This window comes from Anarrhichthys ocellatus, unplaced genomic scaffold (genome assembly GCF_004355925.1).
Source record: "Anarrhichthys ocellatus isolate YVR2014 unplaced genomic scaffold, GSC_Weel_1.0 scaffold61, whole genome shotgun sequence".
Classification (NCBI taxonomy): Eukaryota; Metazoa; Chordata; class Actinopteri; order Perciformes; family Anarhichadidae; genus Anarrhichthys; species Anarrhichthys ocellatus.
Window position 1 is genome coordinate 626,355 of NW_022280091.1, and position 25,255 is coordinate 651,609.

The following is a 25,255-nucleotide window of genomic DNA, read 5'->3' on the forward strand; positions in this document are numbered from 1 at the left end:
CGCCTTTCACTTGAAGATGGCTTTCACACTGTGAATAATAACACAAATGTCAGAAAGTCATCACTGACAAATAGGAGTTCATATTTTACCAGTGTATTAACTTTATGTTATGAAGATTTAACATCCACAGGTGAGTTCAAAGTGAGCAAGAAACCAGGTCACAGGTTAGCTTCAAATGTAGAATGGTGGAAGACTAGTTTCCGGTGCCGTGAAATCAACAGGAGTGAACTGCACTGAATTACATTGTGAAGACAAAACATTGCATTTTGTTTCAGGGTGAACAGTCTGTGCTTCTTCTGCAGTGATCAGATGAGAACAAAACAGTGCATCTCTTCAGAGTATGTGATGCGAATAAAATGTGATTCCAGTGTTTGAAGTTTAATCAGGACAAGAAATCAAATAACAGTAGTAGAGCAACCTGCAGTAATAGCCTTCACGTAGAAAAGGGACAAACTAAACACAAATGACATCGCAACAAAAAAGCCATTCAGCTTGGGCCGGTCTTATTGACTGTAGAACTTTACCAAGTAGAACCCAGAACCTGAAGTGGAAAACAAAGAGCTATTCTGGGTTTTTACTTTGCAAATGTATCCAGATAACTTAAACACTCGGAAGAATTTGAAACCTCAACGCGACAGACTCTTAAATACATCGGTACACTTATTCAAGACAAACAGATAAGCTAAACTAACACACTCGCAAAAATATGTTCATAAACCTGATAAATAAATGTAAGAACTAAAAACAAAAATGGAGACGTTCAGCAGGTGGTATATCACGTCACCTTCCAGTCCAGCTCAGACCAGGATGAAAACACAACGTGCTTGATTTCGCTCATACATGCTCGACATCGAGGCGTTCTGGGTATCTGATGAAGTGAATCAAGAATACTTCAAGTAGTTGGAACATTTCCAACAATGAACCAATTTGAAATCCTGCCTTTGCTCAGTGAACTAATGCTCCAGACATTACGTTAGCTTATAATACCCATCCACACAAAAAGGGTGATAACAGAAGCCACACAGTCTTTAATTCCGTTGACCAGCGAAGGCAATAAAGCACTAAAGCGTCATGTCCACCTTGCAGCTGCACCATCAACAGAATCGAGTCCTTCCCTTTGAAAGGAAATGAGGCGTCCTTTTCCGCCCCCTACGGGTGAGAGCTAGTAGAGCGTCCTCCTCGGTGCCTTACAGGAAGACAAACTCGTCACTGGTTCTTCTGTTGTTACTCCTGCTCAGGTTGCCGGGGGGCAGAATGTGGGCTGCAGGTCCACTGTGGTTGTTGCCGCTGTGACCCTCAAGTCCATAATCCTGACCCTGGCCCTCCACGAAGGTAAAAATGGGGTATTTCTCCTTCGATGACGACAGAGCCTGGGAGGACAACAAAATCGAGTCAACAAAAATGTCCCAGAATGCTTCAGAATCACCGTGAATGTCGTGTCAAGAGAGTACATGAATATCTGTCAAATCAAGTGCTTTTTACTTCGTTGAAGAACTGGAACCACCGATTATTTTCATTCTCTATGATTCTTACTATTACTTTCCCAATTAGTTGACATCTTCAAATTGCTAATTTTGTGTTCGATACAAAGCATAAAAATCAAAAGATATTAAATTAACAAAAGATTTAAAAAAAAAAAAAAGAAAAAAAAAAAAGAAAAAAAAAAAAAAAAAAAAAAAAAAAAAAAAAAAAAAAAAAAAAAAAGCAAGTTCAGGTCAAAGCAATAGTCGGCTGCCAACTGTCACGACCCAATGGATGTATAGGGACATTATAATAATAATAATAATCTTTGTACAGCACATTTCATACAGACTTTGTAGCTCAAAGTGCTGTATATTTAAAAATAAAGAAAAACAGAAAACCTTCCTTTTACAGTTAAAATAAATAAAAGTGGGAGGAAGAAAGCCTGCATTTTAAGTGTCATTTAAATAATTTCAACAGATGAATAGAAATGAAAATATATATATTTATTTGCATATTATGCGTTTTAAGCCCCTCTGTCGGTGGTGCTGGATCTCTCTCTCGCCAACCTGCTGTGGCGGCTCGGTGTGGAATCGCTCTGTGATGCGGCGCCTCCTTCGTTTATGTGAATGAATCCGATTGAACTTTGACAGAATAAATAACAAGGCTCCCCAACGTCCAGCTAGTTTAACAAGAGGCAGTGGGTTTGGGCCTTACATTCAGGACACATTGTTTATGTTCTTGTTTTAGAACGGCATGGTAAAATACTACAACCAGAAGAGAACGAGGGATGCTGCCTGACGAGTGAGTGAGTTCCAGCTTCCCCAGCTCCTGTGGGATCACCTTTGTAATATATAGTAGATAGGATCATGCAATTATCCATAGCAGACCTGGGTAGGGCCGTGTTTGGTCAATCTCTTCTTACCCATCCTTTAACACAGTAGTTAAATGGTATTCTCTCTGCTGTTATTAAATGCTATGACATTTAGAGACAGATAGTGACAGGAGGGTGTTCAAACTCACCACACTAACAGCAGAACACAGAGACTCAAAGTCCTTCTTGTTCTTGGCATAAAAGCCGATGGTGCAGCTCGGATCCATGCGGTTGAAGGGCATCTTCTTGGGAGAGCTACAGTGGAACGACTAGAGAGTGACAGAAGGAGACACAATAAAAAGGTCAATCAAAATTCATGACGGGACGTGTTATCTCTCACGTCCCGGTCCACAGTCAAAACACTAGTGAGCATGAAAGTCACACGGTCCAAGAAGTTCAATATCATAATCTGATAAAAAGCCAGACACACTGAGGTGATAGTGACATTGTTTGTTTTTGTGTGTGTGTGTATGTATAAATAAATAAATAAATAAATAAATAAAGACAATGAAACCAACCTCCAGTGAGAAGTTGACCTGAGAGACATCCACCACGGGCTGGCAGTAGTGAGGGTCCAGATACAGCAGCTGCTCGTCTAACAGACAGGAAGAGGAATCAAAATACTCTATTAAAGTATGAAGTGACCAGGAACAGATGAATGGCTCAGTCATATTTTTGCTGATTCAATATTCTTAGATCTTGTTCATACTGAATCAAGCTGCAACTACCTCGAATGAGTGGAGATTCAAATATCAAGTACGATGAGCCGCGGTACAAAAAAGTATGAATGTGGATTTTCTGCAACACGGTTTGGTTTCTAAAGCAGCGGTCACTTCTTCTATTGTGTGAATGGTTGATGATTTTCAGAATCATTGTTCCAGGAAGGGGAAATCAATGATTACCAAGAAGTATATTTGGGGAAGAGTTGGTTGCTTGGTCGACAGAGTCGAAGCCTGTCACAGGCAGCGGCCAGTTTGGACTGTAATTACACGGCTTTGAGGAAGACAGCGCTTCACAAATCCTACATGAAATAATTTGACGTTTACATTCCCAGTTGTTTTTGAATATCGTGAAAATGTTAAGTGTATTATTGTGCCTCTACCATGCTGTGTTTAAATTGTTTAAGTCAGTCAGTTTAACTCATGGTTAGGTAAGGCTAACCAGCTAACGCAAGTATCCCCGTCATGTAGCCTTCATCAGCGATTCAAAGATTGTTGCCTTGGGAAAGAGGCGCCTCAAGAAAAAGTGACAGAGAGCAAGAGGACAGAAAAGAAGCGCTTTGAATGTTGCATAAATAGTCACTAAATAACACAGCTACAGTCATTTGTTGTGCACCGAGCCCTACAGTAACTGACTCACTGTGCACATTCCTTAGTGTACCAACCGTCGACATGAGACAAACAGCAGAGACAAACAGCAGAGACAAGAGCTCTACGGTCCTCTGGTCCATGATGTTTCCAAAGAACACCAAGTTCCTTCTTCGGAATAACAACATTGTTCTTAAATCCCTTGATTCCTTCAACAAAAAGAAAAAGCTCTCACCTTGGAAGCCAATGAAGTAAAGTGAGTGCTTCGGTTTGCCTCCGATGATTCCAATACAACAATCCAGCTTTAGGATGTTCTGGAAATGAACACGGATGTTTTCAATATGACTTGAGAGACGTGAGAGAGAACTCAAGTTCGTCAACAAAGTTCTTTAGGAAACATTACTCTAGTGAGCTCAGAGAGGAGTCTGTGGATGGGTGGGGTGAACGCAGAGTATTCACACCTTGACACATTCGATGTAGGACGGGTTGAGGGCCTCCCCTCCCAGCCGTACAGGCACCAGTATGATGACGGACTTCCAGGCTTGGCTGGACGGATCAGGGGGCGTCTGGCTCAGTGACAGGTCACATAGATGCACCACGTCTTCTTTGTACACTGCAGAGCACGGAAACACCATGAGGATTAATATGGAGAAGACTTCAAAAGGAATACATGTTGAACTGGACTCTCACAACATCTAGTGTGTCAATCTCACCTGTACAATCCTGAGCCACATATACAGCCAGGTTGTGGAGCACAGAGGTTTTGGCTACGGCTTTCCTGAAAAAACAAAATATTCATAACTCCAATCAATGCAAAGACATTTTAAATCCTTGCTTGTAAAAAAACCTCTTCTGCCGTCTTTACCTTAGAATGTGTGCCACTATAGAGGGGCCGTACCAGTCACCGGCCTTCTTTCCTGAACTGTTGCCAATTTCCACCAGCTGGTGAAGCCCAAAAGGTGCTGGGGGCTGATCCCCGAACCAGGTGACCAGCTTGTGGTGGATGGGCTCTGCCTGCCTGTCCCGCACACACTCCGGTCTCTTCCTTTGGCTGCATTTGGGCGCCTGATCACCCGTCAGGGACTTTTCGGGGGTGTTGGACCCTCGTGGAGAGCCAAAGGAGGGGATGGGGACTCCTCCAGCCCGGGCTGGGGAACGCGGTCTGAACACCTCAAAGTCTACTTCGGTCAGCTGCTGAACATCTGGCCAAGCCCAATCTGCAGAATACAAAAAAGGCTTGCACTTAGCAACTAAGTAGAGCCAGGCTAAAACATCTGGGGCATGTTTTCCTTCAGCACTAAACAATCAGAGAGTAGACATCTTTTGAATATCAAACTAATAAGCATAGGCACAATGAATAAGAAATTCTAAAAACAGACAGAATGATGGAGAGCGGAAGAGAGACAAAATCTGCCAGCAATGAAAAGAAACAGAAACAAATCAGGATAAGTAAAGCTCAGAAAGTATAAATTTAAAAAAAAAAAAAAAAAAAAAAGGACAAAAGGAGAGAGGCGAGGAGCAGAACACACGAATGAGTGAAACTGAGTCAATAAAAACTTGCCGGAGATATAAATAGTGAGATGAAGAACACAGGAATTAGATAAAGGACAGATATAGTGTTAATTGACATAAACATTTAAGAAAAAGTATTCACTGAAGTCCTTTCAATTTAAAGGAGTACTTGCAATGTAGCTATACTTCCTGTGGGTGAAAGAAAAACTGTGTGCAATGGTGAGACAAACCTCTGGGCATCAGATGGACCAGGAGCCCTTGAGCCAGCAGCATCTGTCCACTGCGCAGCATACAGCCCCAGCCGCAGTCTGTGGTCCAGGTGGAGCCCTCCAGCTGAGGGAACTCCCTCCTGTAGGTCAGCCAAATCCTGGACACAAAAGCCAAACGGAACCGCTCCACCGCATCTGGGAGGAGGTGAAGGGGGAGGGGGAGAAAAAGAAAGAGAACTTTTACACTTTGTTGATTCAAACTGCTCATGAATTTGATCTCATGTTTATCTGACATGAGAAACATCAGTTTACAGGACTGTGTAATCAAAGGGGAAAGTTTTTTTTAGGTCAACTGCTGTTGTGTTCTCTGACGTAAACCCGGCAACCTTGCAAAGGAAAAGGCTTTACACCACTGTGGTGAACCAAAACACATATCAGTCCAACACCTGGAGTCCCTGTGTAGAGAGGAAACGCAGCATCTACAGACAAGCACTTTTGATTAGAAAGGGATCAATCTTGAGATTTTTCAAAAGACGTTTTTGTATTTAGAGCCAACCTTCACTGTTGAGCAGATAAGAGTGTCCCAGGACAGTGACCGGTGATATCTTGTTGAAGGAGGTTTTAGACTTAACAGTCCAACCTAGAGAGAGAGGAGCAGAGACAATGGAAGTTGTCAAAGTGGCAACAAAGACAATGAACAAGATCGAGGCACCGACACAGTCAAGTACTTCAAGTACAAACCGTATTTGACGTTGTTCCACGCTGACATCAGTTTGGCTTTCAGTTTGTCCATCTCGTCAGGCTCTCCAGTGGCCTCTCTACTGGGATCTGGAGTCTGTGCTGGCCTGAGACCAAAGCTGCCCTGCCGCTCCAGGGGCTGCTGCCTCTGGCTCGCCACCAGCTCGTCCTGCATCACTCCCCCTACGTATTGCACCGTGCTGGGGGAAACGGAGTTCATGCCTCTGAGCCCTCAGAGCTGAATGCTGGTGCTCCTCATTGCAACACAGAACTGATGGGGGGGGGGGGGAGAAAAGGGAGGTTAAATTATTGAATCTGCTTGAAACTCTTTAACCTACACTTGACGTGTACTCATGCGTTTTGTGCTTTTTAACGCTGGCTAATAATTCTGTTTCGCCACGTAGTCATTCACGATCCTCCTCTGTTGATCTTCCTGAGGTTTCCTCCTTTCTCCCTTGTTTAAGTTTTTTTGTGGCAAAAGCAAAGTCAAGAGTACATTCTCAATGCTACAAATGAAGTTTGTTTTATACTCATAGGGAAAGGGCACAACAGTCTGTAGGCCAAAGGCAAGTCCTCACTTCCTGAAAAACATAAATAATTGCTACATCGTCAGTGTACACTTCACTCATCCGTCAGCACACAACTGGAAAGTACCAGTGACTTTTCCACCCAGGTCTGAAACTGATGAGTAGCAGTTTCAACAGGGAACACTAGCACTGTGTGTAGTCACTGGTTTCACCGACGGGAGCAGTTATGTGCAGAATAAACGTCATGTGATTAGCATTTGACAACCGGCATGTCGGGTTTTTCAATGACTGTGAAAGCCATCTGATTCTGGTGGCGGTCACCATGTCTCAGTGCAGATCAAGCTGTTTAACACCTGAAGCAATCACTCGCTGCAGCGCACAAATTTGTCTGTCACTGCCTGCGCGAGGATCAACATCCTCAAAGTCATTTTGCAATATAATATCCACGATATTGTTCTCACACAATATCTAAGTCTAATGGTCAAGTGACCGTACGTGACACCTCCCCTTTAAACATGGCTACGGGTAATTATCTTCCAATTAAAGACACAATAGCAAACAACTACGTACCTGCTGTAAACGAAGGCTAAGATGGTCGGTGCCTTGTGGTATTTTGACTCATTTCAGCGACTTCCTCGGTCTTCAACCACGACTCGACTTGTCTCCACAGATAAATGTGACGTTAATGTACTAGCTTGCCAAAGCTAGCTAAGTTTAGCATTTCAAGACGCTAGCCCCCGGTGTTAGCTACCTAGCATTCAAGCCGGACTGACCACAGATATTAATAAACGTTACTTTCAGCAGTATGGTACGGGTTCCTCCATTCAACAAACAAGCTAATGTGTGCACCCCGAGGTGAAGATAATCCAGTACATAGTGGGGGCTTTGCTCTCCTGACCGCCGCATTAGCGTCTCGCGCTGACAGAAGCGGACATTCACTTCCTGTTGTCCTTTCCTGACACACCGCCATTGGTTGCAGTGAGCACCGTGAGGAAGCTGATTGGATCATTTATAGTATATATTAGACATTAACCGCGTGCTATTGGCTAATATTAACTCTTAAAGTTATGTAATATAATCACATGATAGTAAATAGATGACTGATATGTATTTGTATAGATTTAAGTTTGATTTGAGTGACAGGTGCTACATTTGTACAATATTGTATATTTTATATTCATATATATTATGAATGTTGAATGAAGAGTTTATGTACACAGGTTTAAAATAATAGGCCTTTTTACGTTTTATAGTGAAAAACGTATATATATATATATATATATATATATATATATATATATATATATATATATATTCACGTTATGCAGCAAAACAAGTGTTTATTGTGATAATATAAGAGTTGCTTCAGCATTGTTATCACAGATCATAGTCACAAAAGAGTAAGAGGTGGCAAGTCTTGGAACAAATCTTGGAACAAATTTTTATTCCACATACTGCACTTCAGGTGTCTGCATTTGAATCACATCTATCACAAACAAAAATGCCCCATGGTACAAATAAATACACTGTCAGTGAACAGAGAAACGTGGAATGTTTTTATACTTGGACTTTCGCGTTTCATTTCTAGAATACATATCTGTATACAGTAGGCTATATTTTCTTTTTCGTCAAAGTAACTTACAAACTACCAGCAAATTTTCCAAATAAAGTGCATTTATACTACTCTCTCTGTCAATCACAAAAAGAAAAAAAGAAATTCTCAAACATGTAACACTATAGACACCATTGATTCGGAAAAAAGGCCTGAAAGTGGGCGTAATATCTGTAGAAGATTACATTACAGTTAGTTTTCTTAGTCAGGTTATCAGAGCTGACCTGATGCCTCATTTATTACATCAAGATATAAAAGAACTGCTTCCTATCAGTAGAATATATAAGACAGTATATTATATTAAAAATGTCAATCCCTATCCCAGAAGATATAATTAACAGTCACGTCAAGAACACGACAACAGGAAAGGAATAAATTCATGTTTCAAGTGTTCATTTGATAATTACTGCAAAGATTTTTGTCATTATAAACATAAATGCATATTCAGTAACCCTATGGCTAATAACCTCCATTCTGCAGTATTTTAGTGGTCGTAACTCTCACTCCAGCAGATTATTAATGAACATGTTATGGAAACATGTCTTACAGTGGATGTTTTAAACCACTGGAGGGCAGTAGAGTACGACGCTGAATGAAAGAAAACTATGGTTTGTTGCGTGAACTGCATGAGACTTTCTGATGAGGGGTGTCAAATCATTGGAACACCCTCGAACATTGTTTGATTTGAGCATGGATTGCTATCCTCTAAAAAGGAAAAATCAATCTGTATTGCATTAAAGATGCATTAATATATGTTTTTTTAATATACATATTACCGACTGGTTATGTAAAAAGATCTGCCAAGACCACAAAAATCAACTTCCCACTTTGTAGCTCTGCATAGCTTTTAACCATTTCCAGCTCATTGTTTTAGTTTTTTTTAGACAGATCCAAACCAAAACAATGTTGCCAGCTGATGTAAAACCGCTGCCAGCACAACTGTACAGGAAGTAGCCTACTTAATGTAAAACAGTTGGAGAACAAACCCCCCCCCCCCCCCCCCCTTTTGGACAATGAAATGCATATCTGTGTGAAGTTGTTGTTGGTGTAATCAGTTTACATTTCTAGAGCTTAGAAGAATCAACGTTTCGATGAAATCAAAAATGGATTCAATCATTTAAACCCTGTACTCTTCTCAGTGACAGCAGTCCTCACACACAAACACACACACACACACACACACACACACACACACACACACACACAGCTGTGAATGAGTGGCATGAGATGATGTACACCGGACAGTTACTGAGAACGAATAGGACCGGCGGGAGAGAGGAGCACAAGTTGTTTCTCCCGGTGAACATTTAATCCTTCTCAGCGCTCTTGCTAAGATCGTTGAATCAGTATGTTACATCTCAAAAAAGTGAGTTTCACATGAATCGATCTCGACTACCTAGCTTGTGGTTCCTAACAACCTAACACAGTCATTCTGATTATACTGCAGATAACTTTGCTTTTACAGCAACATGTTCATTGCGATATACTGTACCCATATCCACAACCCCTACCATATCTATAGAGCCCTTAAACAAACACATAACTGTATGCTACATCCATAACGGCCTGCTTTCCCCCGTTTGGGCTCGAAACAACACATGGGTTCACTCTGTGTTTTACGATTACTTTTTTTTGTGTACTATATCCACAAACATTACCATCACTGAGCCTGTGTGATTTGTTAGTAAAGTCGGAGAATGTTCAGCAAAGCCTGTAACTGTTACTGGATCCGAAATGCCGCCTGTTTATTTCCAGTTTGGTTCCCCGTCGTGACCCTTGCTGAGTGTAATTACCCCACGAAAAGACACGCGTTCTCACACATTTCTTAACTCACTCGCAAAACACACTTGCATCCCAATTCGTAGGACCACGGGTTTAAATGCATAAAAAATAAAATCAGCTGCTGACAGTGCTGCCTCCTGTGGCAATGTGAGTGTGTGTGCGTGTTTGTGTGTGTGTTGGCTGAAAAAAAGGGTGCTGTGGCAGCCCTCCTGCAAAGGGGAGATAAGCGCTGAGCCGGAGCTCTGTCAAACACGCTTTCCTCTGCAGGACGACACAGCCTCCAAGAAGCAGCAGAAATAGACCCAAGGTGGCTTCACACGCTCTCTCTCACACACACACACACACACTCACACACACACACACACACACACACACACACACACACACACAATCTCCTGCGACAGTCAGAGCTAGACATGACATCCACTGACAGAGTGCCTGCTTCAGCTTTGTCTGACCCATGCACAGCGACTCTGTAAACTGCCGGATGGAGAAGAAATGAGCTCCATCATCTTGCTGCTTGCTCACCCGCTGAAACCAAACTGAGGCTCGGCTGCCTCGTTTGATGCAAATACTACAACGTGACCACGACTTCGTCATTGTCTTGCTTGAGAAAGCAGTGAGAGAACAAAGCGCTGGTTTGAAAGAGAAAATAGAGTGACTGGATTTTGGTATTCACAGTTTTCAGCATGTTTTGATCGGTAAAGCACTTTTTGACTTTCTTGTACCTATTATACATGTACAGTACATACCATATATGACATGCGTTCACATAGACCCACACACATATACATCTGGTAAAGTGTTCCACGTTACATTAAAGAATCCTCTTATTAAATACTTTATAATAGAAAATCAACAGAGAACGCACCTTTACATTAGATTGTTTCACTCCTGGTTTTGAGTTAGAATCAGTCAATCATTGGAATCAATAAACCACATTTCATGTACTCTGAAACTGGAATGTACATTGTTAAGTGCTTGACTTCTGTTACATTGTTCTTCCAAAAAAGGCATATCTTTTTTTTACTTTTTTTTTTACTAAAGTCCCATTTAGGGACCCCATGGGGTCACATTTTCGACTGGCTGCTTCCCATGGCAGCCCTCTCTAGCGGTGAAGCAGCAGGACTTTGGGTCACCACTGCAGCCCCAACAACCACTCGACCTCCAGCGGGAGTGTCAGACTTTCCCGCTGCCCCTCCCTGCCTCTCCTCCGCCGCCTTAGTCTGCTGCTCTTTGCTCTTGGACCCCTCCTGGGAGCCAAGCTTGATCGGCCCGAGGACGTTTTTGGCCACAGTGGTCAGCTGGCTGACGAAGCTCGTCTTTTCGCCAGGGGAGACGGGCCGCGACTTGCAGAGCAATGGTCCGCAGAGGGAGGGGGTGACGGACGTCGGGGAGGGAGAGGGGGAAGGCGAATGCTCCTCCACCACTTCTAGGCGACATTTGTCCTCCCAGTCAAGAGTCCCCCGGTAGCAGTTGACGGGCCCAAGTCCTTGCCTCACCTTGCCCAGCAAGAGCGGCTGCCCATGTGGGGGGACGACGGGGGCAAGAATCCGCGCTAGTAGCTTGGGGCTTTTGGAGCCGAAGTCTGGAGTCCTCGAGTCGCCGCTCTCTGCTCCAGCCTTTCTCAGGCTGTCCCCCATACCTGATGGTTTAAAGGGTTTGCTCATGTTTAGAGGACCGGCTTTCGCTGACGCGTTGACGCCGATGGATTTATCCGGAGTGGAAGCAGAGCTCCTGTTGAAGGCAGCACCAGGTACACCAGGCCTACCCCTGTTGTCTCCTTCCTGCTTCGGTTCAGTTCTGCCCCACAGCTGCTCCTTGACGTCTTTAATATTAGAAAACACACTTTTGGCTCCCATGGGGTCTTGCTGTTTTGACGTTAAGTCCGCCGGACTCTGAGGGATCTTTTCAGGTCCCTTCTGAACACTTAGACTTCCTGTTGTTTTGCTAGGGGTGCAAGAACTTGTAGCTTTAGTGGTTTCTGCACAAAGTCTGGAGCTCTGGCCAGCCTGCGAGCTAAAGGACAGCTCACTATGAGATTTTCTTGTTAATGACGACTGGCATCCTGTTGCTCCAAAGCGACTCAATCTCTCCAGGACTGTCGCGGTATCAGTATCCCTCTCTTTTTCCCTCTCCCGTCCCCTCTCCCTCTCTTCCCTGTCCCTCCCAGCCAGCAGTGTTTCTCTGCTGAGCGGTGACTCCTGTCTCCCTAGTCTCCTCACAGGCTTCAGGACACCGGTTTCCGGGTTTGTAGAGGATGAGGGCAGGGGTGGAGGATTAGGGGGCAAGTTTTCCCCGTCCGTCTCCAGCAGGCTCTGGAGCCCGAGCTCACAGAGGAAGGCATCCTTACGGTACTCAGAGTGCTGCACCTCCAGGCTGTGCTTCCTTAGCGGACCGCCCAGTCCTCCTGTTGAGCTGGACTGGGTTAGAGGCGAGCCCAGCTTCTCCGCCGACTGCACCCGTTTGAGAAGAGGCGATCGAGGGGGTTCAGCACTCTTGGGCCTGGGGCGGACCACCGGCGGCGAGGAGTGGAGCTTGACGGGAAAGGACTGGGTGGTGTTGGAGCTCCCCACGGTGTGGCCAGGCAACGGCGGGGGCGAGGACTGGGTGGGGGAGGGCGTGTGGGCGAGCGGGGACAGGGGTATGTTGCCTGCAGACTTACAGCGGGCAGAGCGATACTGGCGGTGCAGTTTCGGGGAGAGGCCGTGCAGGGAGCTGGGCCTCATGTGCTGAGAGGGAGCGGGGGAGTTTGGAGTGCTGGAGGCCGGAGAGCTGCTCTGGGAGGAGGCACCTAAAGGACAGAGATCAGAAAAGATCAATTAAGATGAAAAGAATCCCTGAGGAGCAGACAAACTTTTGATTTAGAAGTAAAGAAAATTTGGGCTTTTAGGGATTTGTACAATTTTTGGCTTCAAAAGCTTGTTTTCCTGCCAATTCTATTTTTTTAAACAAATATTTCTAGCGTGAATTGACCAGTTGCTTTAACACTTGTAAGTACATTATTTCCAGTGTCCTACCCAGGTATGAGGGCTCGGGGGTGGAGCGGTAGCCCTGAGTCGGAGACCGGGCAGACAAGCTGTGAGTCGGGGAGCCAGGGAGACTCTCACTGGAGGACAGAGAGCGATTCAGAGAGGATAAGCTGCGGCTGGTGTGCAGCAGATTGGACTGCTTTGTAATCTTACGGAACAAGGAGCTGCGCTTCTTACTGCCGGACGGACAAACAAAGAAAAGACAGGGAGAGAAAGTTAGATTTGAAATAAGATTGACATAAAACGTTTTATGTCAATACATTTCACTTTAAAGGGCTATAAGATGCATTTTTTTCATGTTTTTTTTTGTCCAGTTACAATGAGAATCAACTTGCAGAAAAAAGATAATCCATCACTGTGAATCGAAAAGCATGGAATTCATGAGCTATTTTGGTTGTGTCAAATGTTAACGTGCAACATCAGTGATAACTGACAAAAGATTTCCCTACTATACCAAAAGGAATGGACACTAACGGCTAATGACTCATTTGGAATGCATGAAAACCCAAAAATTATGATATCCTCAGAAAATGCTCATCAGCAACTAAACAGTAATTGTAATTAATGGGCTCAAACATGCAAAAGCACTACTACAAGTATTGAGAATGTCACCAGATAAAGATGGTCAAAAGATACACAAAAAAAACCAACCACCTCCTTTACTTTTGTATTTTACCTCATAAGACAAGACATCAAAGACACCGTCTCTGCTGCGGTGCAGGTGCGTAAGCTCTTACCTGTCCTGGCTGTCCTTTCCTATGGTCCTCTTGTTTCGTCGGGCCATCTTACACTTGTAGCTGGCCTTGCGGGCAGGACCCACTTTAATAGAGGTGTTCTCAAAAGGCGTGGTTGTCACCGTCACCTTGTTTCCACTCTACACAGATCAGTGACATTAAATCATTTCTACACTGATCCTTGTAATTATCCACTGTCAAGCTTGTTTACCGACAGAAAACTGACCAGGAAAATGTTACCTTTATCGACAGGATGAAGAGTCACTAAGCTCAGAGTTACAGTACATGTGAGCTGCAAGCACGTTGTCTAAGTACACTAATAGCCTTTCCTTGAAATTGACAGCTTATAAATAGACAACTAAGTGGCCTATTATTGGCAGAAATAAAATAAATACATAGGACTATGGATATTACCAAACACACAGTACACCTGATAATGACTAAGCCTACTGCTGCCTACCTTGAGGATGAGCTCTACCACTTCAGTGTGGACCAGACCGTGGACAGACTCCCCGTTGACGTGGGTAATGAGGTCACCGGCGCACAGGCCAGCTTCCTGGGCGGGGCCGCCGTCCTCCACATGCTGCAGAGTTACACAGAACTTTTACACAGAACTTTTAAGCTCAGAACAGGACAAAAACAATTACATGTAAACATTCGATGAATCTTAGACAGTATTTCGAAAGACAATTAATCAAAAAATAAGACAGACTACTTTGATAAGATTAAGATTAAGACTTAGATTAGAAGAAAGCATGAACTATTTTCCGTTTATTTTATAAGTAATATTAGTAACATATTTAACTGGTGAAATTTGAACCCCAATTTATTAACTTCAGAAGAACTTCAGTCCCAGGACAAGCCATCCTTCTTCATGAGTTCACAGACTTCACTACACACTGCTACAAGTTTCTTACCCAAACAATGTGATGCACGCTGTAGATGTCACTGTCTCCAATGTAGACCCTGATGGCCCTGAGAGTGAAGCCGTACTTCTTTCCGGAGCGATGGATGGTGATGGGAGAGCGCAGCACGCTGACTACCGGGCAAAAGTCTCTGCTGGGCGAAGAGTCTCGGGACGAGGGGTTGGAGGAGAGTGAGTGGGGGGACATGGGGCTGGCCAGCGGAGAGAAACCGCCATACTGCTCCACTGGAGAGGAACAAAGTATCGTATTAGCGTGCCATGAAACTACTATTACCGACAGGATTTCATTCTTTTCTTTCCTTGCGCTCACCTGATGGTATGATGACAGACAGGGCCGTAGCAGAGGCTGACTTGATGACCTTGTTTCCAGCTCTGGAGTTGCGTTTCTCGCTGTCGCCAGACAAATGCTGATGGCGCGCTCTGCGGAGGACCAGGTCATTGGTGGCCCGGGGCCCCAGAGGGTCGTACAGAGGGGTCATCACATCACGACCGGCTACTGCAGGCCCTGGGGTTAATGGGGCAGTGGGAACTCCTGGTGTCTCTCCATGTCTAGGGGACTTGTCTGTGAGGATGTAGAAATTATCGTTTTTTTAGTTTAAAGTAGCATGACGTAGTCATCTAATGAGGTATTACAGGCTGCTTTGTTATCTCCATCCCCCTGCTAACACACCTGCTCCGTTGATCTCCTTCAGACCGTTCCTCTGCTCCAGGAGGCTCGGTGAGGGGACACTGGTCCCGTCCAGGGAGGTTCCACGGACCTTCATGGGTGCCTGGCGGGACAGGAAGTCTGGCTCACCGTCTAGCGCTGAGGCAAAACGATGTGTGTCCATCAGTGCTGAGAAGCGTCGGCGAGCGCCAAGAGGAGGGCTCGCATCCCCCTCCATGTAGAGGGACTCTGAACAAGACAGGCGCTTCCTGCAAGAGGAAGGACAAAGAAAAGACAAACAGTATCTTCCCTGTAAGAATCCATCATCCAACAAGGCTCGGAGTCTAGAGTCTAGTCTAGGTGCTTTGGGCTTAATGCTAATGTCGGCATGCTAACATGTTCTAAATGGCGATGCTAACATGCTGATGTTTAACAGGTGTAATACTTACCATGAAGCATGTTAGCATGCCAACATTTGCTAATTAGCGCCAAACAAGGTATAGCTGAGGCTGATGGGAATGTTGTTCATTTTGAGGTATTTTGTCATTAATCAAAGTATTGCACACATTTTGACCTGGTGATGGGGCTGGATGAAAAGTGAATGGCAAAGTGATTACAATTCATTCTGAGGTGGAAATGTTCGAATATTCATGATTATCCCGATAATAAAAAGTCACCATGATCAACTTATTGAGAGTGTTTTTTTTTAAATCTCAATCCCCAGAAACAGACCAGGTCCAGGACCAGCAGGCTCAGGAACAACTTCTTCCCCTCTGCACCGGGGTGACATCACCCCCATCAACCCCTCCACACCATACACTTACTTGCACTGCCCACTGTAGCGGTTGATCTCGTGTGCATACTAAATCTCAACATATTCCTCTCACATTGTCCATACTGTTCATACTGTATATATCCAGCAGATTCATATCTAACCCTGTCCATTATATGCATTATTTATATTACCGCATGTACATTACTCTGCTCTTCGCAGCTTTTTTGCACTTTGTGTTGGATGCTAAACTGCAATTCGTTGTATCAGAACCTGAACTGAGCAGTGAAAATAAAGTTGAATCTAATGTTATCTAATCTAGCGTGCAGAGATATTCTGCAATGTGCCAGCAAAGGCGGAAAAGAAGAAGACTGCTCGCTATTAAACATGGATGTACAATGGCTTTGCTGAAGGATACACACCCTGCGTTTTGGTGAGTAACACTGAATGTAAAAATAACTTTTCTTGGTTTACAAGCTCCTTTAATTAAAGAAATGAATACATTTAATGAGCTGTAGCCAAAAAGTAATCATAGCTGGTGAGCTGCTGATAATTCTTACTTGATATGGGAGACAGAAGATCCAATATGAAAGGTAAAAAGTGATGTGCCACCTTCACCTTATTACATTCTCTATGCACTATGAATGCAGAATATATACAGTAAATGAATGATTCTATTTAACATGTGGATATAGAGAGACTGAAATCCAGACGCATGCCTCCTAAAGATTGAGGTGAAATGGAGTTATGAGAAGTGAATGGCAATCAGCCTCTGCTGTGTGCTCTCAGTTGGAAATGTATTAATAATATGAAGCCTGGACTTTTTGTGAGCTGCCTCAAAGCACGACAAGCAAAAGCAACAGAGCACAATTATGTTTAATGAATCTAGATCTCAGGGTCAGAGTCAATTTTTTATTTAAAAGGGCTGAAAAACTAAAAGCCTTCATTCAAGGTAATGTGAGGTCTCTTTTTCAATCCAATATGTAACATCACTATTAGAGTCCTACAGATAATAACTCTAAGTTAACTATCGAGGGTTCAAATACAGTCACATTAAACCACCTGTGACCAATAGCTTTAGATTTACCAGGAATTATCCTTTTGTGTATTTTAATTGGGAAGTTACACAGTGGATTTGAGTGAGAAAAGCAGCTACATTTGCATATTCATCAACAAATCATGAAAAAAGAGACACATCAGAGACATATTGTGTGAGTCATATAAACCAGTCATCCACTTCCACTTTTCCAAACTGTGCAGAGGTGGAATCTGTAGCCTGTTGTTGACTAAAAATGAGTGTGAACTCTCACACAGAGTTCTTTTTAAAGAAGTGTCATAACTGGTGTCAGTGAGATAGAATGCAAAATATATTCAGGCACACTGGGGTAGTTTCAGGGAAGCGCCTTGTGAACACCCTGAGTCCTATCTGAAGTATACAGAACAGCCCCCCCCTTATTTCCCACATGCCTCTACAACTCAACATTCAATAACGCCCACCACTCACATCTCTGGGGATCCGGTCCTCCAGCTCTTGTCTCTCATGCTGAAGCTGCCCAGGCTCTCTCTCTTGGTCACCTTGTCATCCCGCGGGCCCTTGTGCTCCCGACGGGACACGGAGTTGGAAGCTTTGTGCTCCAGCTGAGACAGATGCTCCATGCTGCTGTACACCTGCAGGGGGACACAGTCAGATCAATCTTCATTTGGGCTGTTAGCAGTTATTTATAGCTCTGGGGAAATAGGGATGAGATGTACAGAGCTGTGCAAGGAACCAAGATGCAGTTTGTGGTGTATTAGGATTAAGAATGCTTTGAAAATAAACCTGTATTTCTGACCAGTGGGGAACTCCACCGATTTTACACATCAAAAGTCTGTTTGCAGGTCTTAGGCAGTACTACTGCATATGTGTCTTTTGTGAATCGAAAAGCTGAAACCTGGGAATTTCGGTCCTTTTTTACTTCAAAATGTAATAATTTTCTATCATGCATTATTTAACTAATGATTGCAGCTCCACATCAATAAATCATATTGAATCTGCGCTGGTTTTTGCCACTCTTACAGCTAGACGTGCAGCTTTACTGAGATGGACAGACGCTGCCCCAGCCACACATTATCAATGGCTTGAGAACATAATGTCCTGCTACACTGTACATGGATCTGATAAGAAATTTGAAGAATTGGAGGCCCTTTCTGACGTACTGTCATGGCTCCCATGTGGTATTAGTACTTTGTATTCACCCATTATTATTATTATTTTGCTTTATTTATATTTATTTTATCAACTATTACTTATTCTCTTTTCTCCTATTATTATTATATAGCTATTATATTTGCAGTTGGGTTGGGGGGGATGGGTTTCTGATGTAAAAACATGACCTGCAACTGTAAGAATATAAACATTGCACAAAACTTCCTGGTTAAAAACAAAATAAAAGATTAAAAAAGATAATTATTCAAATACATGTGTGCGTTTACTGCAGACCTCATTATGTGTGTGTATGTATTCAGCAGAGGCTTTGTTTGAGAGAGGTGACTCTACAGCCCTCGACCGTAACTTCAAAAACATCTCATTTAATTGAAACTGAGCCCCTCAATGAGACACTTTTGATTTTCTGAGGAGTGAAGAAGTGACGGGAAGAACACGCTGGCACACTGGGAGAGAGAGTCACAGGCTCGGCCTTCCCTGGATCCAAGTAGCTGTGGATACAGGGGTCACTAATAGGCAGACCGCAGTCCGAGTCCGCACCCAGACGCCGTTGTATCTGGACCCTGGACTTATAACCGATTGATAATTGATAATTATTACATTTTTACACTGCGCTTCTATTTTAACCGGCTTTTCTAGACTTTACGGCATACTGACGTTAATATAACTGTTCGGCTACTTCAATATATATATGTGACTAAATCATAGCGCAAGTTAGACATTTATTGTGATGTTCCGGACCTTTGCATGAGGAAATTCTCTCTAAATGGACCTCGCTGAATTTGAATTGAATACCCCTTGTATAGTGTGATGTCATAGTACAGTGTGATGAGTCATATTATGGTGTGATTTCATAGTATAGTGTGATATGTCATTATACAGTGTGACATGTCATAATATAGTGTGATGTCATAAAAAAAATTGTTAAGTGAGAAACTAAACATGTTGACCAGCGAGAAAAAAAAGAAAAACCCAGTGAATGAGAGAGTAAGAGAGAGATGACAGAGGGGAGGCTGGAAGAGAGACAAAGTCTAACCTTGCTGAAGCGAGGAGAACAAGAGGAGAACTGTCTGATCTCTACCGGCTCATCGTCATTGGTGTCATCCTCGTCGTACGTATTGATGTGGTGATACCGATCCGAGCGGGCTGGCAGGGAAGAGAGAGAGAGAGAGAGAGAGAAAGAGTGAAAGAAAGAGCGAGAGGAGATGAAATATATGAGCTGTCAGTTCAACATTAAAACTGCATTTGTGACTGGAGCCGTTTTCTGACAGAAAATGATTGTACCTCTGGTGCAACAGCTGTACGTTACAGGTAAATAAACCATGAGGAACCTACTGTCAAAGTAGCTGGTGTCCTCCTCTGACTCCAGGTGAGGGATGAATTCTGCCTTCTGTCTCAGCAAACTGTTCCAGTCCAGCTCTGTGAAGAACGGATGCTGCTTCACCTCAAACGCTCCGCCTGGTGGCACAAACAACACACCCTGTTGGCCTCACCCCAAATACAACAAGCTAGAGAACATAGTGGAGCATTTCACAGCTGAAGAGCCAGATATTTCCCACAGGAGTTGGTGGAGACCAAAACAGTATTGGATTGACATCCTAAATTATCCTGACATATTTCAGATTTTTTCATTATCTGGATTTTCTGCGGGTTGTTTGCCTCTGACAACCTGTCAAGTTGCAGTTTACATCCACGTCTGTCCGAAACGTCATCACTTCATCGTCTCATCCTATTAGACATTTGAGTGAAATTGTCATAGTTAGCATATGAATTTGTGAGCTATGTCCAAAAAGGTGGTTTCTGAAGTCACAGTGACCTTTGACCTCCAAATTGTAATCAGTTCAACATTGCGTCCAGGTGGAATTTTGTGCCAAATTTCAAGAAATGTAATGAATAAATGAAAGCCAATGGTGTGCTCTGTGTGTGTGCATGGTTTTAATGACATAAATCATAAAAAATATTGATAACGTATTGTAGAAAAGTGGCTACAAGTGTTATTAATTTTGAAAAAAAATAGAGGCTCCACATGCTATACATAGTGAACTATTAATATTTTTTACAAGCTCAACCTTACTCCTGTTAGTACCTGTACCCAACCTCACAAGAGGGTTGGTCTGCAGCAGGGCGGAGATGAGGTCCTGGGCATCCTCAGGCAAGGCGTCATCGCCATCTGGCCAAACTATATTGTCTGACGGAGACGACAAACAGAGAGCAAAAGGTCGGTGTTATGAGGAACACAGAAATTGCCTTCTTTTGAAGTAGTTTTAAAAATGACAACTCATAGGCTGGTCCAAACTACTGCAAAATTTCCTTTAATACCAGCATGTTGGTGCAGTATTGAAAACTCTGCTCGGACTACATCACATACTTGAGATGCATATTATTGAATAAGAATGACAACTTCGGTAAATTTACTTGAAAGCTAGACATTGACCCAGAAACCCAATTGACTGGAAACACACTGTGAAGCTTTTGATGCAGTCTGTGAGTGTCTTCACAAATAAACCAACACCATTTTCTTACCTGTGATGACCTGTCCAAACAGCTCCTCCGGAGTGTCTCCAAAGAAAGGCACGCAGCCCACCAGGAACTCATAGAGGATGATGCCCATGGCCCACCAGTCCACCGGCTTTCCGTAGCCCTGACGGAGAATCACCTCTGGAGCGATGTACTCTGGAGTACCACACACCTGAGTGATGGAGGGGCGAGGGAGACAGAAGGAGAAAAAGAGAGGAACGGAGAGGGAAAGGAAGATGGGTTGGAGATGCTTGACAAAATCCCACTTGTCCAAGTTACATCATTGTCCATTTTCCTCAAATATTCTTTAAATGGCCCCTTCAGACATGATGTAAGACATGTAAAAATGGTCTGCTTTGTACAATAGTTTGTCTTTGAAATATTTTTTCCACTCCCTTATCTCATTAAAAAAGTTTCCCATGTACCCTCAGATAGTTTTGGTTCAGTTTGAAATCTCTTCCACTAAGAGTTCTGCCTCGGTGCCAAAACGATGAAGTCGAAAGGAGCTGCATCTATCCTGATACGGACACAGTACAATATCCTATTTATTTAGACTGATTAGTAACTAAAAAACGGTGAAAACTTTTCACAACAAGGTCTGTGAAACTTTCAAATGTCACATTTTGAACGATGTAATCTAATCCATTTCCTCAGTGCGGCAGCTGAAGCCAAACAAAACAACCCTTTAACACTAGGGGCAGTAAAATGGAAAACATTTTCTTCCACATTGATGACATGCTCAAGGTTTCATTTCTAATAATCACACACATAGTTCAGGAGATCTGAAAGCGAATACAAAGCACATGACATCATGAGTGAGTGAATGAGAAACACTCTCCAAAATCAGAATCTCTGGTCTGTTTCATCCGCAGTTGTGATTTGATCCTGGCAGATAAACAGATGCCTGCTTCATGCCAGAAGAGCTGACTGATTTCATTCAGAGCATAAACAATAACTATAATTGCTAAAAGCGGTTATTGTGATGGAGATGATTAATGACTCACTAATTCAGAATACGCAGGAAGCATTGTAATGCAGTGTCATCATTTGAGAACCATTGATTCTGCCAGATGACTTGGCAGGTTGGTGCACATGCCAGTCGCCTGTTCGTCCACCAAACATCCTCTCTTACAATTACAAACACCTCGTTCATACGGTCGCTAATTACATGCGTCAGTCTGTAGACTTTCTACTTTACATGGGGATAAAGTACTTCAATTAATGTTCAAAAACCTACAAAACACACTGCTGCTCGGTTATAGGCAGCGTACCTGCTTGTCCAGGAACTCTCTGGCATCTTTTTCAATGTGCCCCTCGTACAGGTTGGTGGTGAGGCTCATTAGACCCATCTTCGACAAGCCAAAGTCTGTAAGCTTGATGTGCCCCATGGAGGTGATCAGTAGACTGTTAGGAGAGAGAAAACAGGCATTTAGCCATATTTAACAGACTATGTGGTTATTTTGTGGTTATTGCTTAAGTGGAGGTATGGACACGTGAGAGCGCCATGCTGCAGACGAATGCACAAAGAAACTTAACATCGAGACCGAGATGCACCCTCATCCCGGGAGTATTTCAGTTTACTTTTCTGTCAGTTTGCCAACATAAATGTACTGATGCTAACCGAGCTCACCGAGCTCAGTGCACGGAAGCAAGAACATGCATTGGAGCTGACCTGAGGCCTGAGGCCTGCCTCCTCTTTTTGAGTGGCAACCGAGGCATTCAGACATGTTGTAGCCACAAGGCTAAGTGTCCATTAAATCCCCTCAACCTAAAAACAAAGGCTTTTACCAGCACTACCCGTGTCATGACGGCTACATTAGATGCCATGAATACTTCATATCTATTGTCCTATTTAAAGGGAGTGTGCCAAACAGTTCTCCTTTCCGTAATTAGCTATGCTGACTTGTCTTCATGGACACCAGACAAGAATTTCAAAACAGCATTAATAGATTTTTTTCCCCATAAACTCATGAGGTAAGAAATCAAGTGAGAACTAGGGTAATTTTACTCATAGACTTCTATACAATCAGACTCCTTTTTTGCCACCAGAAGAGTCGCCCCCTGCTGGCCGTTAGAAAGAATGCAGATTAAGGCACTTCCATATTGGCTTTACTTTTCAGACCTGTAGGGATGCTGCCTGCTTTTTAGCAGCTGCTCCACTATGTTCACCAGCTCGCTGATAACTGTCTGCTGTTTGGTGCTCGGCAGGTAGCGGATCGTAGTTTTATAGAGCTTTTTCACAAAAAACAGCGACCTGCTGTAGCTGCAAACAACGCTGATGAGAGAGGTGAGCTTGTCCCAAAGCAGTTAAGTTGCTGGCTGTAAAACCAAAACAATGTGTTGATATTGCAGCTTTAAACACTCACTTGTCAGGTTTCAGGTCTCTATGGACGATGCCATAGTTGTGCAGGTATTCCAGGGCTAGAACAGTCTCAGCGAAGTACATCCTCGCCAGCTCCACAGGCAGAGCCCCGATGTTCTTCAACAAAGTGGCACAGTCACCACCTGAGAACACAGAGACACCACAAGTTAGTGTTTAAGCGTGTGAGTGGATTTATCCATGTCACAATTCAGAAAGGAAAGGCAGTGTTCCTGCTTGAGAAATGTTGAATGAAAACTATTCAGACAAACGTAACTGAAGCACAGAAAGTCTTCAGGATGACGTAAATTGATCCTCCGATTAAGCAGAATAGCATCATATTATGTGATTCATAATAATAGTGTTCCTGTTGTTTTTTTGGCTTGTAATCCACCTACAGCATGTTTGCCATCACACAATTCACTCAAACTACCCATCATGCCTCAATGTAGAGAGCTGCCGCTGCCAGGGCCGCCTCAATGTCCTGCCTCTACTGCCCTTGTTCGACTTTCATGGTGGAGGAGAATCATTGTGATAATGAAATAAGAGTCTCGTCTCCAGCATATTACTTTCATTTTCTTGAATGTGAGCAGACAAAATCATTATCGGCTATTCAGGAGTCCAGCCGACACTTTTATCAAAATTAAATAAATGAAGTGCGAAGGACGGAAACCCGATCTAACATTTCCTCATACGCCTGACACAGAAAAAGGAAGGGCGAAAAGAACAAGAGTGGTCTCATGAATCATAAGTCCTCCCTCAGTGTAATAAGAGTCTGCAACCAAACCGAATCGGATTCTCTCACCTTCAACATATTCCATGACCATGCACAGATGTCTCCGCGTCTCAAAGGAGCAGAACATGGTGACGACGAACGGATTCTCCGCGAAGGTGAGGATGTCCCTCTCCACGAACGCCTGCTGGATCTGGTTCCTCAGGATCAGATTCTGCTTGTTGATCTTTTTCATGGCAAAGCGCTGACGCATCTCTCTGTGTCGCACCAGGTAGACGGCGCTGGAGAGAAGGTGAGACAGAAGAGCCGAGAGTGAAACCTGAAGGGACTGGTGGTGCCGAGGTGGAGTATGGAGGAAAGAAAGCAAGGTGAGGCAGAGGTGAGACCATTAGGAAGTGTATTGAGTGAGACCACACGTTACAGTGTTAAAATCCCCAATGATTGCTTGTAAGTTGAACAGCACAACACTTTAAGTGCCTTCAAACTATTCTACAGACCGGTGTCTGAATACATGTCAGAAAGTGTCTTTTTAAAAGTTTCCCTTTAAAGTCTCTTTGGATATTGGTGCTTTAGTTATTCTCAGTGGCAGGATGATTCATTCATGCAAAATATACGGTCCATCTATGTTCTTAGCGACCACTCAAAGCGCTTTTCAACACAAGAGAACCTTCATCCATTCACGCACGCATTCATACGCTGGTGGCAGAGGCTACCATCCAAGGTGCCACCTGCTCATCAGGAGCGATAAACATTCAAACGCACACTCAGCAATTTGGGGTTCAGCGTCTTGCCCAACGACACTTCGACATGTCGACTCGGGGGCCAGGGATGATTCCACCAACCTTGTGATTGGTGGACAACCGCTCTAACTGACCACAGCTCAAATATCATAACTCAAATCTAAAATCCAAAAGAAAAGTCAAGATTTGTTCTTGATATGATTTCTATGTGGCGTCAATGAGGTTTCAATCCATCACTTACCCATAAGCTCCATTGCTGATCAGCTTGATGCTCTGAAAATCTTCTTCACTCGGTGGCTTGATGGTTCTCCCTTTTCCCTGGTGACACAATTTAAAATCATAATTGAAATCACCACAAAGGCTGTTTCAATTAAATGTTCAAATGTCGCTGTATCTTTGATGATTTGATGTGTGTGTGTGCGTGTGTGTGTGTGCGATCATGCTGCGTGTGGATACATGTGAACACAGAACCGTCTGTGTTTGTTTGTGCTTCACCTCTGCCGAGTCATCGGTCTCTGGAGTGTGTGGACCCTCACTGTCGTAGCTGTCGAGGCTGATTTCTGTTGAGAAAC

General features: G+C 43.6%; 2 protein-coding genes across 6 annotated transcripts in view; both read right to left on the bottom strand.

Annotated features, from left to right (window-relative positions):
* Positions 1-81: 81 nt before the first annotated feature.
* atg4da (autophagy related 4D, cysteine peptidase a) lies at positions 82-7,737 on the bottom strand. Its single transcript, XM_031871956.1, has 11 exons — positions 7,199-7,737; positions 6,105-6,372; positions 5,920-6,003; positions 5,385-5,558; positions 4,508-4,859; positions 4,356-4,420; positions 4,104-4,255; positions 3,878-3,956; positions 2,854-2,930; positions 2,485-2,604; positions 82-1,370 (listed from the first exon to the last, which is right to left on the bottom strand). Exons 2-11 carry the CDS (start codon positions 6,319-6,321, stop codon positions 1,188-1,190), a joined length of 1,503 nt encoding a protein of 500 aa, XP_031727816.1. The 5' UTR covers positions 6,322-6,372; positions 7,199-7,737; the 3' UTR covers positions 82-1,187.
* Positions 7,738-8,043: 306 nt separating this feature from the next.
* Positions 8,044-25,255, bottom strand: part of LOC116396894 (microtubule-associated serine/threonine-protein kinase 1-like) — a 59,673-nt gene continuing 42,461 nt past the window's right edge. For 4 of the 5 annotated variants that reach the window (XM_031871845.1, XM_031871848.1, XM_031871843.1 and 1 more), the window contains exons 11-27: positions 25,179-25,243; positions 24,925-25,001; positions 24,016-24,224; positions 23,218-23,356; positions 22,123-22,255; positions 20,858-21,023; positions 20,409-20,522; positions 19,670-19,792; positions 19,371-19,480; positions 17,636-17,799; positions 15,384-15,628; positions 15,024-15,275; positions 14,706-14,938; positions 14,249-14,371; positions 13,792-13,928; positions 13,043-13,230; positions 8,044-12,816 (exon numbers count right to left, since the gene is read on the bottom strand). In XM_031871845.1, the coding sequence (XP_031727705.1) occupies positions 11,093-12,816; positions 13,043-13,230; positions 13,792-13,928; positions 14,249-14,371; positions 14,706-14,938; positions 15,024-15,275; positions 15,384-15,628; positions 17,636-17,799; positions 19,371-19,480; positions 19,670-19,792; positions 20,409-20,522; positions 20,858-21,023; positions 22,123-22,255; positions 23,218-23,356; positions 24,016-24,224; positions 24,925-25,001; positions 25,179-25,243 (4,202 nt within the window). In that variant the 3' untranslated portion in view covers positions 8,044-11,092. The remainder of the gene's footprint in view (positions 12,817-13,042; positions 13,231-13,791; positions 13,929-14,248; positions 14,372-14,705; positions 14,939-15,023; positions 15,276-15,383; positions 15,629-17,635; positions 17,800-19,370; positions 19,481-19,669; positions 19,793-20,408; positions 20,523-20,857; positions 21,024-22,122; positions 22,256-23,217; positions 23,357-24,015; positions 24,225-24,924; positions 25,002-25,178; positions 25,244-25,255) is intronic. The other variant, XM_031871846.1, reaches the window with a different exon arrangement.

What these genes read in the sequence shown, in the direction of transcription:
- atg4da (XM_031871956.1), bottom strand. Translation starts at nt 6,321, where the DNA reads ATGAACTCCGTTTCCCCCAGCACGGTGCAATACGTAGGGGGAGTGATG. An exon ending in TGTGGCTCAGGATTGTACAG is followed by an intron (nt 4,256 to 4,355) that starts GTGAGATTGACA and finishes CGTGCTCTGCAG; the next exon opens with TGTACAAAGAAGACGTGGTG. An exon ending in TGTGTTCTGCTGTTAGTGTG is followed by an intron (nt 1,371 to 2,484) that starts GTGAGTTTGAAC and finishes TTGTCCTCCCAG; the next exon opens with GCTCTGTCGTCATCGAAGGA.